Source organism: Mustela erminea, chromosome 18 (assembly GCF_009829155.1).
Source record: "Mustela erminea isolate mMusErm1 chromosome 18, mMusErm1.Pri, whole genome shotgun sequence".
In the NCBI taxonomy this organism is placed as follows: Eukaryota; Metazoa; Chordata; class Mammalia; order Carnivora; family Mustelidae; genus Mustela; species Mustela erminea.
The window spans coordinates 54114911-54133648 of NC_045631.1; the positions used below are offsets into that span (position 1 = coordinate 54114911).

At 48.4% G+C, this 18738-nt stretch overlaps 1 protein-coding gene across 6 annotated transcripts in view; it reads right to left on the bottom strand.

Moving 5' to 3' along the window:
* SLC39A11 (solute carrier family 39 member 11) overlaps positions 1-18738 on the bottom strand; it is a 321511-nt gene that overhangs the window by 128385 nt on the left and 174388 nt on the right. For all 6 annotated transcript variants that reach the window (XM_032322350.1, XM_032322348.1, XM_032322349.1 and 3 more), the window contains one exon: positions 3764-3934. In XM_032322350.1, the coding sequence (XP_032178241.1) occupies positions 3764-3934 (171 nt within the window). The remainder of the gene's footprint in view (positions 1-3763; positions 3935-18738) is intronic.

Genomic DNA, 18738 nt, shown 5'->3' on the forward strand with positions numbered 1-18738 from the left:
CAGTGGCCCAGACTCTGCTCCCGTCTCCCGGTTCGTCTGTGCCGCCACCTGACTGGCATCTCCACCTGAATGTCTGGCGACAATCAGACCTCACCGTCCAAAATCAAGTTCTTGATATGCCCTTCTAAAACCTGCCCCCGCAGGGTCTTCCCCGTCCCAGCTGGTGGCGTCTCCAGGCTGGCAGCTGGTCAGTCCTGAAACCTCGGGGTCCCTCCTGGCTCCCATCCATGTCCACACCCCAGCCTGCTGCATTGGCACACCCCACGGCTCCACCCTCAGCAGACGCTGGGACTGGGGTCCCTGTCAGGCCCGCCAGCACAACCGCCCCAGACGAAGCCCCCTGTCTGCAGCTCGCACCCCCACCATGGCCTCTGCCCAGTCTCCCCGTGGCTGCCCTCGCCCCTCCTGGGTCCAGTCTGAGTTCAGTGCCTGGAGAGAAGCTTGGAGAGCACCGTTCAGATCATATGCCTCTCTGCTCAAGACCCCGGAGTGGCCCATCTCCCGGAGTTAAAAGGAAAATCCTTACAATGCCTCTGTGCTCCACCTGGGGTAGGGCTGACCTCTCTATCCTCCCTTTGTGCCTCTCCCTCCCACTCACCCTACTCCAGGCCAGACTCCTGGCTACTCCTCGGAGGTCCAGACATGCTTCTGCCTCAGGGCCCTTGCACTGGCTGCTCCCTCTGCCTGGAACACTCACTGTGCCCCAAAGAGCTGTATGTCTCACTCGAATGCAAGGTCTCAGTCTATTTGTGGTCCACTCTATTTGTGGTCACTCTATTTGTGGTCAAGTGCAACTCCTTTCCGTAACAGCTTAGCATCTCATCAGCCCTGCTGGACGTGTCCATTGTTTACAGCACCAACCGCCTTTGAGTGTAACATATAATCCACTGATCACTACTATTTCCATTGTCTATCCTCCTGCCCTCACGTTACAGAGGCTAGGTATCTTGGTCTGTTTTATGACTGATATAACTCAAGTGCCTAGAATTCATTATTAAAATGCAATTAATAAAAGGCAAGACGGGGGAAGAAATTTACCCTCAAACTTCCCGATCCACACAAACCAGCCACTGCCCAGGTCACGGACTGTTACGCTGGGGTCCCGATGAAACTGACTCAGCTGAGTTTCCTACGAGCCTCACAACCCTCATCTCAAAAGACACTTCCACATTCACCACAATAGGGACATAGGCTGAACACGAACTTGGGAACGCCCAGGATCCAGAAGAAGGTGTACTGTCAGGGGAGACGTAACCTCTGAATCCGTGCTGACCATCAAATGTGATCATCAAATGTCGGTGTCGTCCCATACGCCTTGCTGCTAGCATGGTCTTGTTTCTCACCTTAATCCAAGCTCTCGCAGAAGTCAATAAACATTCGAAGATGCGAACTCTGACTCTCCCTGACCTTCTGTCAAAATGAGTCCCGAAACGGTCCCCGCTGAGCGCGCGGGAACACAGAAGGCAAGAGGCTGGCAGAAGACAGGCAGGACTCCATCAGAGGAAAGCTTTTTCCCGGCTTCTCAAAACCCAGTGCTATGAGAGCTAGATTTTAGGACACTTTTGTATTCTTCAGGGAGACAGAGAATCAGCACGGGACACCTCAAGCCAGTACAGTTATCTTATGTGACTGTAAACCCAATGGAACAGATCTTTATTCATTTCCAACTGGTTAGAGAAGGAGCCTTGAGTGGCAGAAAGATCGCTACTGTTATGACTGAATAGACAAGATACGCACCTTCTCTTCTCTACCGATTAGCATTTAACAGGCTGAAGATGACTGTGGAGGTTTTTCAAGCTGTTCTCTGCCAAGCCCTAGGTCTTCCAGTGAGCTCGCTAAGGTTCTGCGGGTGAATGTGGCCAGGCCTTTCCACCAGGACAGATCTGCTTTGGTCAGCTTTGTGCACTGGGGTCCCACATAAGACTCTATCTCAAGAAATACTTAATAGCTGGCTCTAGACAAACCAAAGAGTCTGCCCGTGACCCAGAGGGAGAGAGCCAAGAGGGAAATGAGGAAAACACGCTGAAGAAAAACTGGGGGGCAAACCATATGATAAAAATTCCCAAGACCAGGATATAAATAATGATGGTGCTTCTCATCCAGAAGATGATCTGAGCTTTACTGGCTGGAAAGGGAGGGCCTGGGTGGCTCAGTTAGTTGGGTGGCTGGCTCAGGTCATGATCTTGGGGTCCTGGGATCAAGCCCCACATCTGCTTTCCCTCTCCCTCTCCCCCTGCTCATGTACACTCTCTCACTCTAAAATAACTAAGTGGACAAAATCTTTTTGAAAAAGTGACTGGAAACATAGTGTTCTAGGCAGGTTTATCTATATCAGAATATATAAGTTATCGAAATTTTCATTCTTTAATAATGACCAAAAAGGGGTACTGGGTGGCTCAGTGGGTTAAGCTGCTGCCTTCAGCTCAGGTCATGATCTCAGGGTCCTGGGATCGAGTCCCGCATCAGGCTCTCTGCTCAGCAGGGAGCCTGCTTCCCTCTCTCTCTGTCTGCCTCTCTGCCTACTTGTGATCTCTGTCTGTCAAATAAATAAATAAAATCATTAAAAAAAAATAATGACCAAAAAAACCCCTAAAACAAAAAACAAGTCCTTATTGTGTAAGCAGAAGGCTACTGAGTTACCCAGCAAGGAATAAGTTCAGTTTGGCCGTGGCCTTAGATCCCACAATATGGAAGCCAGAGGGTCATACAGCAACATCTACAAGAGCTTGGAAGAGAAAAAGGGGCCTCTTGTCACTGCCCTGTAACAAGGTAACAAGCTCCTGGCACCAGGAACTGTGCAAAGGGCTCAAATAATGAACGTATCACCGGGGGACACTTCCTCAGCAAGGTTACTCCTAAAACTTGAGCTCAGGCACAACCAATGATGGAACGTTGAAGAACTCAAGGCTGAGGAAGTCACAGCTGGAAGGGAGGACAGGAGTATTCTTAATGCTAATCACTGCTACCATTTTCCAAATGCTCATGGAGTCCAAGTAAGGTGCCAAAATGTGTGTGTGTGTGTGTGTGTGTGTGTGTGTGTGTGTGTTTGTGTGTGTGCGCACACACGTGCTACAGCATCTCATTTAAGTATGGAAAGAAATGTGATTCATTTTGTAAATGATATCCTGATTCTCTCAGTAGTAGCTTTATGCCCATTTCACAGACGAGAAAACCAAGGCTCAGAGGGCTCAAGTCACTTGTCCAGATACACTAGTGAGTAAGTGGCAGAGCTGGAATTCCAAGATGTGACCCAGCAAGTTCCTCAGGTTCCCTCGTTTTTTTAAAGAGTATCTTTGTTCCTTTTTAGGCATACCTATGTTTTCTCGTTACTCTAAGCGAAACAGAATATATTTGAAATAGAACGCCAACAAATTTTGTTCAATTAAACTAAATCCAGAGACACAAAACAAATTAACCGCAGCATGCTAGAACGCATAGGACTGGCAAGGGCATTTTCGGACAGGTGTCCCACAGGGAGAAGGCGGGTAAGGCAACCATCAGTGCCAACCTGTACGGAACGCAGGATTTTAAAAGGGCGTTAGAACCAGAGACATCCCGCGCTCCTACAAGCTGCACCCCACAGCAATAACACAAGTTGCAAATAAAGTCGAGGAAGATTTGCATTCTGTCCCCGCGTCCCTCCAAAAAAGGACCCATGTCACGAAGGTCCGCGCTCTTCTTCCAGCCAAGACGGAGTGACTGAGCGGCAGGAGTGACTTTCCCTTTGGGCAGGCGGCTGGAGCGCGCAGGGGCAGGACCTCACCTGGAATGTTGTGGATGGTGATGGCCAAGATGAGCAGCGCGATCCTCCTCCAGCTGCCGCTGCCGGGCTGCACCGGGTTCCCTCGAGGAGGCGCTGGGGCGGCGGGGCCCTCAGGAAGGCCGGTGGCCACCGCCTTCTTCCTCTGATAGGCCTCGCCATTCTCGCTCTTGTCTGAGCAAAGAGAGAGGGGTGGGGAGAGAGAGCACTTTGAAAATGTGCACCCTGGTGCTAGGGCAAGCAGCAGCAGGAGGACGCTTTCCACCCTGGGGAGGGGTCTACACCCTAACTTCCTAATGGATCAGTGTTCTTCTGCTTCTGTCTTGCCTCCCCCTTCCTTTGCTAGCTCACCCACTCACTCAGCAAACGCTCACTGAGTAGACACTCGGTGCCCAGTGTACAGGGACAGGAGAGGATAAAAAAGATGAAACTGGGGGGTGTCCTGGCAATGCTTATTAGGGAGAAACAATACTGAGTGGTGATTAGGAGCTCAGATCCCAGAGCCAGGCTGCCGGGCTCCCTGCTGACTTGTCCACTTATCAGCTGTGTGGCACTAAACTAGCTGTTTACCCTCTCTGTGCCCTAGTTTCGAGAGTCACAAAGTGAGACAATAATGGTACCTACCCCACGGGGTCATGCAAGGATTAAATGAGAGGCACCAGGCAAGGGCTTAACGGCTACTGTGCAGGTGTGGACTGTGGTGGCTGTCACGTGTTCCCTCTATCCCGCCCCGTAGGTGACCCTGCTCTCCTAGCCACGTCACCTCACGGGAACCCATCCACATGCCAGGCCCGGCCAATCAGATTCCCTCCCCAGGGACTGGGGGACTGGAGTGGGGACGGGCCCGGTGATTCAAGTGCGGATTCTCAATCCAAAAGGTCATGTACGGGCAGCCTGATGTCCCACGCAGGAAGCGAACAAGGACGCAGCTTGACAGATGACAGAAGGAAGGAGAAGCAGAGAGGCACGCTGAGACGGGAAATGATGGAGCTGGACGGCCAGCCAGATGGACACACAGACAGGCAACTGGCAGCCCGCGTGTCACAGGACATTCTGACCCCCGTGGGCTGACTATGGTACCCAGCCACTGGATTCACGAGCTAACCTTCCTTCCAAACCTTCCTTTTGGGGGGTATATTTGAAGGGTGTCGTTTCATAGAGCCACACTGCGCCAGCTACCTATGGCGTCCCGGGTCCTATCTGCTCATTCCTAACAGAGGCAAATGGCCTGAGTCCGAGGCTGAGCACTCGGCCCACGGCGGCGCGCAGTGTGGGTACGTCTGCGGGAGTGGCGCCAGAGGAGCAAACGGCAGACACGTGGTGGCAGGAACAGAAAGGAGAGTCTATCCTGAGTGAACACGAGAACCTGAGAGTCATAACGGATGGGACTCCTGACCGTGTCTGCGCGACCCCCACCATGAGCAGGGCAACCATATTTCCCAGTCTGGGCTTGCCATCCCAGGGAGACTAGGAGGGTCCCCTTTCATGCTCTAAGTGTCCTGGTTGGGACAATAAACAGTGTGGCTCCTATGACTGCAGGAAACAGCAGAAGCTTGATGGACACACAGCTGTGTGGGGGGCCCCTGGTCACAGAAGTCCATGGTCATCAACTTGAACGGTAGGAGGGACTCTCCATGGTGCTTCTACTTCCTTTCTTGATAAATTTTCCACAAGCAAAAGAATTCTCATCTCTAAGCTGAAAGTCGCAAAAATGTTTCCCAAAGTCAATTAAGAAGAAAGGGCAACTGTAAGGACTCCTTTGACCTTGACCGTGGGCCTCTGGCGGGCCTCTCCCTACTGCTTTGCTATAAAGCAAGGTAGGGTGGTTTACCTTTCCCTCTCAAGCACTTCACTTAAAGACCAAATCTCGCTACATAAACTGGATCGGGGCTTTGATGCCCTTTTCAGAGGAACCCGCCTAAGTGAACATTGCTTTCTATTTCCAAAACAGGAAAAGAACAAAAATAAAAACAGAACCAAAACACTTCTTTTGAAGACCAGTTTGTTCCCTCACATCCAGCAGGTCTGCTGGAGGAGGAAGCGAGTGCCAAAGGCAGGCAGACCCTGGCATCCCCACGTCCCGACCCATTTTCTTTTAGAGCTAAACTCTCACAGCGGGGTCTCCACACCATGCATGTGTTCGTGTGTGTGTGTACACAAGCATGGGAGTGTCACCTGGTACCTCACATACCACACATCCTTTGTGCACGTGCACACACCTGTTTCTTGACACCCAGAGGGTCAACTTTTATGGTGACAATACTTGACGATTCAGGTCACAGAGGCTGGGCAGAAAACAGAGTAAACCTGTGCGACCTCAAGCCCATGAACACTAAAGATACAAGCAAAGCAGGCCCGAGGGCTGTCCAGGACCTATGCCATATGGTGGTGGAGGCCACGTGCCTTCCTCCCGGACCAGTCCGAAAACACCACCAATTCACGGGGCTTCCTCTGAGTACACACACCGGCCCCAGGCTTCCAGGGGGAGTTGATGGGGTGGGGGGCCAGGGTAATGCGACTCTTCCCTTTGGGGGTTTACAATTTAAAAGAGAATAGACACGGAAGACAAGGAGAATTCTTTTCAATTCAAGGGCAGAAATGCCTACTTTCTGACAGTCTCTGAAGCAGGAGCTTCTCTTTGTCAGGGTCACAAAAGGATCGGACTCTGACTCTCCCGCAGGTAATACACAGAGAGCAACAGGGATGGGGGCGCCGTTCGAGAATTCCAGCAGCGCACTCCTGCTCAGTAGGAACGATCAAGAAGCAGAAAGAGTTGTTAACGGAGGTAAAACTGCACGCTCTGCCTTGGGGTCCCAGCGTGTGAAAGCTGCTGTTGGCACCTTCCCCAGTGGAACATGGTTGGGGGGTGTGAACACCTCACGTACTTGTTCAAGGTCAATAAGCCCCGATTCAGTAACAGCCTCTAGTGAGTCTGCAATGAGGAAAATTAGTCCAAATAAATCACTACAGAGAGTACGGACACCTCCTGAGCAAGGCGTCTTCTTGCCTCTCCCGGCAAGATGAGTTCAACCACCGCATGCCAAGAAGCAGAACCCCAGCATCAGAGGCTAAAGATGACCACCTCACGGAGGCAACTGCCAAGCCCCAGGTGGGCCACAGTGACCAGACCGTGTGAGATCCGCTGGGAGGGGAAAGGCCTGGGCACTTCTGAAGGAGGAAGAGGAAGGCCATTCAGAAATGGAACAGCCAGTGTCAGCTCAGAAATACAAGATGGCGTCAGTGACATCAACTGATCAGTGGGACTGAGAACTTTTCCTTAATTCTTCCGAGGATTAAGCAGAGCCCATTCCTTCTAAAAAAATAAAGAGCCTGAAAAGCTGAGAGCTAGAGTGAACTGGTTCCCGGCCGCACAACCTGCCCAGGTGGACTCATACTGGAGTCAAGTCAGGTCTTTGCCCGCAGAGGCAACCTTCCAACCAGGGTCCCGTTGTTGATTTGGGGTGGGGATGGAGTGTTGATCTGCCCCCTTACTCCCCAAGAAGGACAGTGAGAGCAGTCCCTGCCACGAGACTGGGGGCTTGAAATCCCAGAGAGTTAGTGTGGAAATGTTCAGGGTGCACAGAGGGTCGGGTGAGCTTGGATCCCATGATCCCAGAGGTGGGAAAGGCTCTGTGGAAATCTCCTGTCTATAGTCATTCCCACTCACAGACAAACCTGAAAAGGATGCAAAACCTTCTTAACCCCTCAGCACTACTATTTCCAAGTGTAAAACAGCTGTAAGTAGAAAACACCAGGCATGGAACACAGGGTTACGATTCTTTCAGGAAGGTAGAAGAAAAGACTACAAAGCTGTCCATTATCAAAAGGGTTTTTTTAGTTTTTTGGTTTTTTTTTTTTTTTTTTTTTTAAATTTAGGCTCTAGCATCTAAGAATCCACACAAAGAAGGGACCCACTACTGGGGTTTGGCTTGTCGTCCCCCAATTTCATCTTTTCTGGCAAGGCACGGCATTGCTGCATTTGAGGACCACAGGGGAACAGAGAGATCTGTCCAAGGCTCATTCCTCCTGCTGAATCACAGAGTGAACTTAGGTGACATGTTCACATAATCACGCGTGTGATTCTCATCCCAGCACATCGTATCACAGGGCAAAGCTGTCTGGCGGGCCATCTTGAACCCGGCTGCCTGGGGACACCCCATCCTCCTCGGGTCTGACTTCCTTCCCAGTGAAGCAGAAAGTGCTGAAGCCTCTAGATCAGTGGCTCTGAACCATTGGGCATCAGCACCCACTCTGAAAAGTATGGTGGAAGCTATAATCCTCTCTCCAAAAAAAAAAATAATTTTTTTGAAAAAATTTTTGAATCCTTATGGATTCAAGGACCTCAGACTGAGAATACCATGTAAGATAAAAGTTATGGGGCGCCTGGGTGGCTCAGTGGGTTAAAGCCTCTGCCTTCGGCTCAGGTCATGATCCCAGGGTCCTGGGATCAAACCCCACATCGGGCTCTCTGATCCACAGGGAGCCTGCTTCCTCCTCTCTCTCTCTCTGCCTGCCTCTCTGCCTACTTGTGATCTCTGTCTGTCAAATAAATAAATAAAATCTTCAAAAAAAAAAAAAAGATGAAAGTTATGTTAACCTCTATTTTCATACCCCATGAGCTCAGTCCCCCTAGGGACACAGGATATTGTCCTAATGTAACCGGCCAAATCTAATAGGGCCCAATGATGGAACCTCAGTCCCCAGTGAATGCCGCAACATTAATTAACAGATCACCAGCCATGAGAGCTTTAAAAATATCCCCCAAGACATCAATAGAAATGATCTAGTTGAATTAGCACAAATAGGCAACTCCTCATCGGATAAGAACAGAAAACTTCAAACCTCTAGAGAAACACCTTCTTTCTAAACCCCATTTATAAACCATAAAATGAAGAGTCGTCAGCGATCCGGACTCACTATGTACTAGATATGCACAAGCAGGATGGAAAGACTGATCTGGAGCAGGAAGAGAGGAAGATCTATTTACATCTATTTTCTCTTCTTTCTTGTTTCCCAGAGAATCAGAATGATTTGGGGGAAAGAAATCCAATTATCATCATGAGTGTGACAAAGACTGCGAAGTATTTGGTTCTGTTTCTATAATCATTTATGGGATTAGCATGACTTCCGTTATGTAATTAGTGCTGAATCTGAACATGAGATAATGACTCAAAATGAGTTAGCACCAGCCTTGGCACGTAGAGAAATCAAGGCCCATGGAGCCCCGTCTTGACAGTCCCATGGAAATTTAAGAGCCCAGTGGTTCTCCCAGTCTTGGCAGATGACCCTTCAGCTCAAAGACATCCAAGACTAAAGACTATGACTATCTCTAAACCTACCCACTTGCATACTGTTTCCCTTTTGTAAAGCTGTAAACATAACTCCTTTAAAGAAAAAGTCCCTAATATCCCTACCACAATGACTATCGCTTGTTCCCACCCTTTGTCCAGTTCATGCACATTCACATTTTACAGATTTGCAGTCAGTGCAAATGGTGAGGAGAAGACTGCAGCATGACACACTGCCTGCCATGAGATATGGCTCTGTCAGCTATGGGATGTGACTCTGTGAACCACAGGATGTGGCTCTGCCAATTACAGGATCGTGGCTGCCAACCATGGGATCCTGGCTCTCCCAAGATGGGACTGTGGCTCTGTTAACTATGGGGTCATGGGTCTGCCAACCATGGGATGGTGGCTCTGTCAACCACAGGATGTGGCTCTGTCAATCACAGGATCATGGCTCTGCCAACCATGAGATCGTGACTCAGCCAATCATGGGATCATGGCTCTGTCGACCACCGGATGCAGCTCTGTCAATCATGGGACGCAGCTCTATCAGCCACAGGATGTGGCTCTGTCAACCATAAGATCATGGCTCTGCCAACATGGGATTGTAGCTCTGTCAACCACAGGCTGATGGTTCTGTCAAGTATTAGCCATAAGGCTTCAAGGAAATGTTGTCTCTGTGTATCATTGCCTTTGTACTAAAATGGGTTTAATAATCACATCTTCCTAGTAAGGTTGTTAAGAGAACTAAAATACAGGTAAAGTGCTTGCGCACAGTGCCTCGCACATGAAAAGCACAATGAAGTTTAGCGATTCCTACTGATGACGCACATTAACGTACAGTTTCATATTCCGCTTGTTTCACATAAAACTACAGAAATATCTCCTACATCCCTCAGCCTTTGTGGCTTTAGTTTTTAATGCCTTGAGGGAATTTTGCTTAGTTCTGAGCCCATCATCTGCAAAACCATTCCTTTCTATTCAAGTTGTCATGGGCACTCTTTTCCAGATACTAAAAGATGCAGTGCCCCGTCCTGCCACAGAGGGGCATACTCTTTCTGCTCCCGCCCGCCCAGAATGGGCACCCACCCAGGGGATGTACCTTCTTGACCTCAGGCACTAAATGTTTTATGGCTTCATGATTCATATGGACCATGGGAGCATCGGGATGACCTATCCCAGGACACACATCCCAGCATGTGAGGAAAAGTTCCTATTGCTGACGGGTAATTTCTGTGCAATAACCCTTCCGTCTTCCAGGTGCTTGCTTGTAACTCTCTGCTGGCCAAGAACCGGTTTGCTAAAATTGAACCACAGCGGAGATGCCTCATTTGCATTTTACAAATGCAAACGCAGGCCCACACCTTTGAAGGTAAAACATGAAAATTCCCTTCATGGATCCATAGCTCCCCTCTCCCTTCCACTATCTGTTCAAAATGATTTAGGCTTCAAGTTCCCAGAGAGAGAGGTGTTTGTTGAAAATGGTAAGAAAATTTAATTCTTGGCTTTTGATGTTCTCGGGGAGGGGCAGGTCTTGGTGGTTTAAGGGAGAAAAATGATGTTTGAGCGGGTCATTTTGACTCTTGGACGTTTTTTCCTCAAATGCCGTCTTTAGAACCCACTGGGCACTTGCCGTGGGACTCAGCTGTCAGGAAGTGGGAGGGTCTGAGTGCTGGAGGCTAGCGATAGGGTACAGTCTCCCTCTCCATGCAAACTGGGCAGCAGAGGGGATGCTCGTGGTGCCTTTCCCCCGGGGAGAAGCTCCTTAGCCTCCCTGAGCCCTACCAGGCTATGCACCTGTAGGTCCTCCAAAAGCCCTTGGAAATGCCAGCGTATATGCTGCTAATGTGAAGTCCTGGCAGAAAGCCAACAGCACGCCATTCATTTAAGTGTTGCCCATTTAATAAGTTTGATGGGCTTCAGTAGTCAAGGCAGGGCTGGCCAGCCATTCAACCCCCTCAACCACTGCAGTAACCCCCGAATGCAGTAACTCCCGCCGGTAACCCCACTCTGACTATAAAGATGTAAGTGCGTATCAAAGCAACCTTGGAAACCCTGAAAATATACAGAAGCAAATTTAAATCGCACATAATCACATCACCTAAAAATACCTATATATCTGAGTTTGGTGTATTTCCTTCAATGCCTTTTTTGTACGGTTTTCACTTAACGGAGATATCCTGTTATACAGCCGTAGACTGCTTTCTGTTCTGGCTAAACATAACATAAGCATTTCCCCTCTGTGACTGGAAACTCTAACAGGCATTTCAAGCAATACACATTATTATTTACATTCTCATACTATTGGGCATTTAGGCTATTTCTAATCTTATTTCTATAAATATCACTGCAAAACCTTTTACCTGTATAAACAATGAGAAATTTGAACAAAATTCCCAGAAGTTGAAGTGCTGATCAGAGGGCCGTGATACATTTGGCTAATTAGTTTCCAGAAAGGCCATGCCATTTCTACTCCTGTGAAGCAGAGTCTGCAAGTTCTCATCCTGGCATTTCTCGGTCAGCATGGGTCTTTCGCCTTTAAAAATAAATGTACTCCTTTATGAAGGAAATGACATTTCCCTTAGTTTGTGTTTCTTTGGCTACAGGTGAGGTTGAACATTTTTCAAAGTTTCAGGAATATTTCTTTCCTCCTTTGTGCAAGGTCCTCTGTCTAAACGAGCCTTCTCTAATGATACACCATTAGCTAACTCCTCACCTCCATGGGTAATTTTCCAGTGATCCACTCTTGCCCACCGATGGCCAGTGAGAGCAGCAGGAATTCTCACATGCCGGATACATCTCACACAGATGTCTCCACCTGGCCAACTTGGGGCTCTAGCCTCCATTTTATTTATTTTTTTAAGACTTATTTATTTATTAGAGAGAGAAAGAGAGAGAGAGAGAGAGCACATGCAAGCATGAGCGGCCGGAGGGGCAGAGGGAGAGGGAGAGAGAGGGAGAGAATCCTCCAGCAGACTCTCCACTCGGCACAGAGCCTGACGTGGGCCTCAATCCCATGACCCTGAGGGTATGACCTGAGCCGAAACCAAGAGCTGGCTGCTTAACCAACTGAGCCACCCAGGCGCCCCTCTAGCCTCCATTTTAAAAGTTCCTCTTTGACATTCCTTAAGACAGCATAGTGCCTTAAAAAAAAATAAGTGTGTTGGGGGGGGGGGTCATCCGTTCTATATATGCCACTAGCTGGTATGGCCTGAAAGCTACTTTTCTCTCTCAATATTGAAACACTACGTTTTTCAAAAGCAGGGTATGTGAGAGGTTCTCTTGATTCTCTAGTCTTCTTTCCATGCAACAACCGGGGATTCTTGTAAGCAACACAACAGTCCTATAAACATTATATATATGGTGAGACGAATCTAGTGTGGACGGGATCCTTGCGAGGGCTTCCAGATTCAGCAACCAAAAAGACCGGGTGCTCAGCTATACTGGAGTTTCAGATAAAATGAAATTTTCATTTTAGTAAAAGTATATCCCAAATATTGCCTGGTATATACTTATGCTAGAAAGTATTCTTCGCTTGGAATTAAAACTTAACTGGATACTTGTATTTTATCAGACAGTCCTACTTGTGCCCCATTCAGGGTCTGAGTTCTAGGGTAGGAAGATGCTGCACTGAGTCACTGCACTACTCTGAAAGCAGTCACATACTCCGTTCTGCATGAAGGTACTGCATGGCTCGTGTGTAAGCCGGAGCAGGAAAAGATGCCACTAGAGATGAAGGGAACTTCATGAGAAGATAATGGAGGCATTTATTAGGCTTAGCTACTAATCTTTGAGCAGAGAAGCATCTGGAGTTTCAGAAATAGGATGCAAAACCTATTTACAATCTCTGTAACTAGAATAGATATCTCCATTCATCATTCTAAAGATCACCAGCCACACGATTATCAGAGGGTCAGATGCTGCCCGGGTAAGGAGGCTGACTTGATTGCCTTGTCCTATCCGTCCATAGTTCCCAGGCACTGAAAGCAATCCACGCCTTACCCATGACGCTTGCAACTGGGCCAGCAACTGCTTAGTGACAACGCAGACCCAAACAGATCTGCATAACTGGTAAAAATGAAATATACATCAGAAGAAGAGTTGGGTTCACTCTTAGCGAGAGATTTCTCATCCATTAAGCAGACTACCTCCTAAAACACTGCCTGTTCCAGATGTCTAACTAAGGTAACAATTTCTTTCTTTTTTTTTTTTTAAAGATTTTATTTACTTATTTAACAGACAGATCACAAGTAGGCAGAGAGGCAGGCAGAGAGAGAGGGGGAAGCAGGCTCCCTGCTGAGCAGAGAGCCTGATGCGGGGCTCGATCCCAGGACCCTGAGATCATGACCTGAGCTGAAGGCAGAGGCTTTAACCCTCTGAGCCACCCAGGTGCCCCTAAGGTAATAATTTCTACTCTTGGGCAAGGGAGCCGAAACACCCAGTAAGACTGAAACGGCCACCTACCCGGTCAGCGCTTCTGCTGGGAAGGCACGGAGGACCAGTGAATCAACAGGAACTCCTTCCTGATGAATGGACTGGGGTCTAAGAATAAATCCCAGGTGGGCTCCAGAGCCGTGTCTCGCCCACGCTTAGTTCACCCTGCACTTGTGTGTTCAGCATAAATGCCCTATGGGAAAGGGGGTCATCAAAGGTTTCGGGGGAGTGCACCAGCAAAAGACATTTGCTGTCAAAAAGTCCCAGCCCATCAGAGAGAGAGAAAGGGCATCCTGCAGAACACCAGTGCTTAGAAGAGCTTTGCCAAGGACTCTCAGCCGACTCCAAAAAGATGGGAGCCATGCACTTGACTTACGTGGTTGACAACGATCAGGTCAGGGAGGCAGCGTCCAGCAGAACAGCACCCACTTCAAGGCTCCCATCCAACAGCTAACATTAACTTTATAGTCTCTTGGCTTACTTTCCCCTTTGAGGTAATACTGTTCTGCCATCCCTTCTGGTTCTGAGAATAAAGATTAACAGCCTAGACCACTGTATCTCCTAGTGTGGAGTAAACGCCATCCATTGCTAGGTCACAGTGAGAACTTACAAAACCCAGCTTCTAGAGCCCATGCTAGAGCTGCTGCGTTAGAACCTGTGGGAGAGGGGCCCAGGAACCTGCCCCTGCTGTGTGCCCTCCCCTCCCCTCACCCCCAGGGTAATTCTGATATAGAATGAATTTTGAAAATTAATGTTTGAGACCACAAAAGTACTACTTAATCCAGGTACTTCCTCAGTCTCTAAATTCGTGTCAGTCCAAATATTACCACCCAGTTAGAGATCTCGAGGTCATACACAGGGATATGCCTGATCCTTAGTTCTCTCTGGGCACCTAAGAAGACAGGACGTTGCCAAACACACAGTGGGGAAGGCAAAGCAATTTAAGACTAGAAGGTGAAAAGTCATTGCATTGTCTTGATAGAAACCATCACTTCCTTATCAAATGAAAATCCTTTTTTTTTTTTTAAGAGGATACGGACCATCATAAGGAAAGACAACCACCAGAAGAAGAAATGAGAGAAAAATCAATTCCCCAAAACCAAGGTATCCTCTCATCTTCCGTGGGTCTCTGCAGGGTTTCCGTCTACATAAACCCTCTCTCTATTTCTGCCTCCCAGTAGTCCTCGGAGCCAGTCACCAGGAATCAAACCTGACACCAGCAGGCAGCAGCGTCAGCTGCTACAGCCAGAGAGGGCATGCATGGCTGGCGCTCTCACACAGTGCCACCGTCTGCAAATGACTAGAGGAATCGAAATATTCCTTTTGTCCCAGGCCACGTAACTTCATGAGGTGCTGGAAAGGTTCAGGTGTAACTCAAACTGCAAAAACATTTCTCAGTTTGAGGGGATTTTCTGCCTTTTCAGGATACAACGGGTGAGCCTGGAACATAGGGTAATCGCTGGAGACAACAAAGAAAGGAAAAGATAAGCACCAGTCTGAAGTTTTAGGGTTTGTTCTTTGTCTTTGTTACAAGAAGGACAGAGAGCTGAGACTTCACCTGGGTGCTGGGGAGAACCGAAGTCCACGTCCACGTTCAGCAGGGACAGTCTATCGGGCACAGTGAAGAACAACAGAAGCCAAGTCAATCCCCGGCAGTGTGCTGGGGGGCTCGTGGAACACCACAGAACCGACCCTGGAACCCTGACAAAGCCAAAGGAGACCATGTCCAAAATGCCAGCATACACCCGCGTGGCAGCATCTCGGTCCTCGGTGCTGGACGCCAAATGCCCCTGACACTGAATGTGGGCCGCACCTGCTGCAGTGACTTTGCTAGCAGGTGCACCAACTGGCCAAACCACGGTCAGTGCTAGCTCCAAGGGAGGCTGGAAGTCCAACTTCTATCCTGATAGACAGGCTCTGTCTTCCACCAGGATGCCCGAGATGGGGGGAAGGGAGAGTCTCCAACATAGTCAAGGAGCTCAGAAGCGAAGCTGCTAGACGGGGAGAAGGAGGGAGAGAGGGAAGGAAGGAAGGAGTAGGGAAGACTACCATATGGGAGCTCTACGCCTGTTCTTGGACATCCATGTCTCTGACACGCAGGCCTTTATTAAGTTTGCACCAGGTTTCCTGTTTTCTTTAGAAAGCCACAATTAAATGAATTAAACCATAACATAGCATTCTCAGGTCAGCTCTTTCTCCAGTTTTATATATACAACCCTACACAGGTTTCAACCTCTACGAGTCTCAGCTTCTTCCAACTGCAAATGAACAGACTTCAGGGCCCCTTCCAGATCCTCTGCTCTGCCACAGCTGGCCTACTTGATCAGTCATCCAGGGTGAATAGGAGAGAGAAGCTATTTCCATCACCGGTGTTCACTGAGCTCTGTTCCAGCTCAAGAAATTCCCCACGATGAGCTTCGGGGACAGCACGTTCCAACTGCTCATAAAGTAAGAACGTCCACCACACAGGGAGCAAATTCATTGCCCAGAGGAACTGATATCTCTCTGTGCCCTAAAATGAAAAGCATTATTTTCCCTCTGAATGTATTAAAATATTTTCTGACAATACAAGAACTCCCCATACGTTACAGGAAATACAGAATATATGGATAAGGGCAGAAGAAAACTAAAAAAAAAAAAAAGAGAGAGAGAGAGAGAGAGAGAGAGAAACCTTCACTATGCAGAGGGGACCACCTTCAAAAAACTCCTGACAATCTTGTTTCTACTTCTACGGTATCTGTAGAGACGCGCACACACACACGTTAGGTGGACCATATGGTCCTGAAATGTGACTTCACGTAGCAGTCAAGTGTGAACACAGTCCAGATCATACCGTAGTCTCCCATGTCAATGGCGCTCAACCAAATGTCCATGACCTGCCAGAGGTCAAGACGGGAACGATGCAGAAGTTTTAGCAGCCAAACCTATAATTTAGGTTATATTGAACCTAAGAATATAGACTCAAGATTTATTTCTCATTAGAAGAAGAGATGTGTGGATTGTCCAAATCATTTCAGAGTCTGGGGCAACCAGTTACCTCCCATGGCTCCAGTGGGCTTTGGCGTTAAGAGTAATAAAAGCAAGCTGGGAAGGAATTCCAAATGGGCACTTTACAATTGGCTAAATGTTGGTTGAACTTATAAGGGTCAATATTTGTTGTTCTGAGACTTCTGTGATATAAGTATTATTTTCAGGGTGGCTTCTAAGCCCTTCCTTCTTCAGGCTCAATGTGAATGCTGTATTAGAGAGAATATGTGTATGGTGGGGTAGAGGTGAGGGTAGGGGGTGGGGAGGAGGTGAGAATGGGGGTGGGGGTAGGGGGTGGAGAGGAGGCTGGGGGGTGGAGGTGGGGAGGAGGCTGGTGGGGAAGGTTCTTCTGCAGCCTGATTTCCATGATACTTAGGCATTTTCCAGGGCATCACTTGTTTGCTGTCTGTGTGCAGGTCCACGACCTCTTGGGTCTGTGAGCACTGGGAGGGCCTGAGTACATCTGCTCATAGTTGTACCTCCAGTGCCAAGAACAGTGCCTGGCACAGAGAGGTACTTAAGTATTTGTGGAATGGAAAACGAAAGCCAACAGCGCTCTTTCCCAGGAAAGTGTCCACATACATCTACATAGACATTTTGCACATATTTTCAGAGAGTTTATGCTTTTATTTAAGGTTAAGACCCTCATTCTGCAGCATCCTACCCACTGAAAGACCAACATTAATTGATCCAAATGCCTATTTTATAGCCATTCTTCTTGAGGGTCAACTAACTTTTTTGGTAAATGTCCAGATAATAAATATTTTGGACTTTGTGGGTCGTACCGTCTTTCTGGAAAACTACTCAGGTCTGTCGTTGTAGCACCAAAGGGGGCCAGAGTCAACACGGAAATGAGTTTGTGTGTCTGTGTTCCAACAAAACTCCTTTTACAAAAACTGGTAGCAGCCCACATCGGGCCTACAGGCTGTCCTCTGCCGGCTCCTGATAGAGACTATTCAAAGCAGGATTTTAAAGATTTCTTTAAGATTCGTATCTCTTGGTCCTTGGTGACCCACATGAGAATTATTCCAAAGCCTCTCTGTTCCTCGAGGAAGTTAATTACCTGGGTCCACCCAGCAGCTGGTGTGGATAATCCAGCTCCATGTAAGTCACCACGGATGTCACTGGTCAGTCTGACTAATGGAAGAAGGGTCCAGAGAGTGACCACCATGACAGAATGCTGTGTTCTAAGGAGAAGACACCCTCGTGGTGCCCAGGCCATGGTTTGCTTGACATCGCTGAGGGCTGTCTATCCTCTCCCCCAATACTCCGAGCTTTGTGGGGCCCATCCAAACTGGCCAGGGCTTGGTAAACCAAGGGACAAGCCCGAGATCAGCACACCTGCATTTCTAGGAAACAGTGTGCAATGAGTGGAACTAGACACACCTCACTGTGAACGTTTTCTGGCTTATTAGTAGAGGTGCCCATGAACAGAAGACCGCATCCCTACCAGGGGACAAAGAAAACAAAGAGGAGGGAGGAACAGTTCCAGGAACGGTAGAGAACCACCTAAAAAAAGGATAATCTAACCCTCAAAGGCTTATGTAATCACCGACCCAACCATGACATACGGCCGCCCCAGATGACGCCAGGACTTTGCCTCGTGACCTCCTCTCCTTCCCCAATTCAAGTTCAACTGTCACTAAGTGCCTATTCTGCAACTTGCAAGAACTTACATGTGTAGCCACATGGAGAACTTATCTTTAACCCTAGAAGCAACCCTATGAGAAAGGTTCTTTCAAATCCTATGTTACAGGTACAGAATAGGTTAGCTCGGTGATCTACCCCAACATTCTCCCTTTCCACTAGCCACTATTCCGGAGCCATTATTCCGGGCTCTGCCTTCTTCATAGAACTGACCCTTCTACCCCTTGCTGGGTGGGGTACAGAACGCTTCTTTCCCACTCCTGTTTCCCTGAGGAGGGACTCTCCCCTAAATACTCCTGGTCTTTTGTCCCATCCTTCACACCTTCCTGTGGAGACACAGTGAGTTTCTTGAGAGATGAATACATCCACCCAGCCGCACCCCCTTGCCCTGAGTGCCACAGTGCCCCACTTCTGGTCTAGGCCTCCATGCAACACGGTGCACAGGGTCCCCTAGTAGGTCTGCAAACTGGTGGGCAAATCGGCCTAATTCTGTAAGCCACCATCACAAACCCCACTCTGATGCATATCAAAGCTGCTGCCTCTAACCCAATCTTCGCTGGCAATGAGGGTAGAATTTTTATT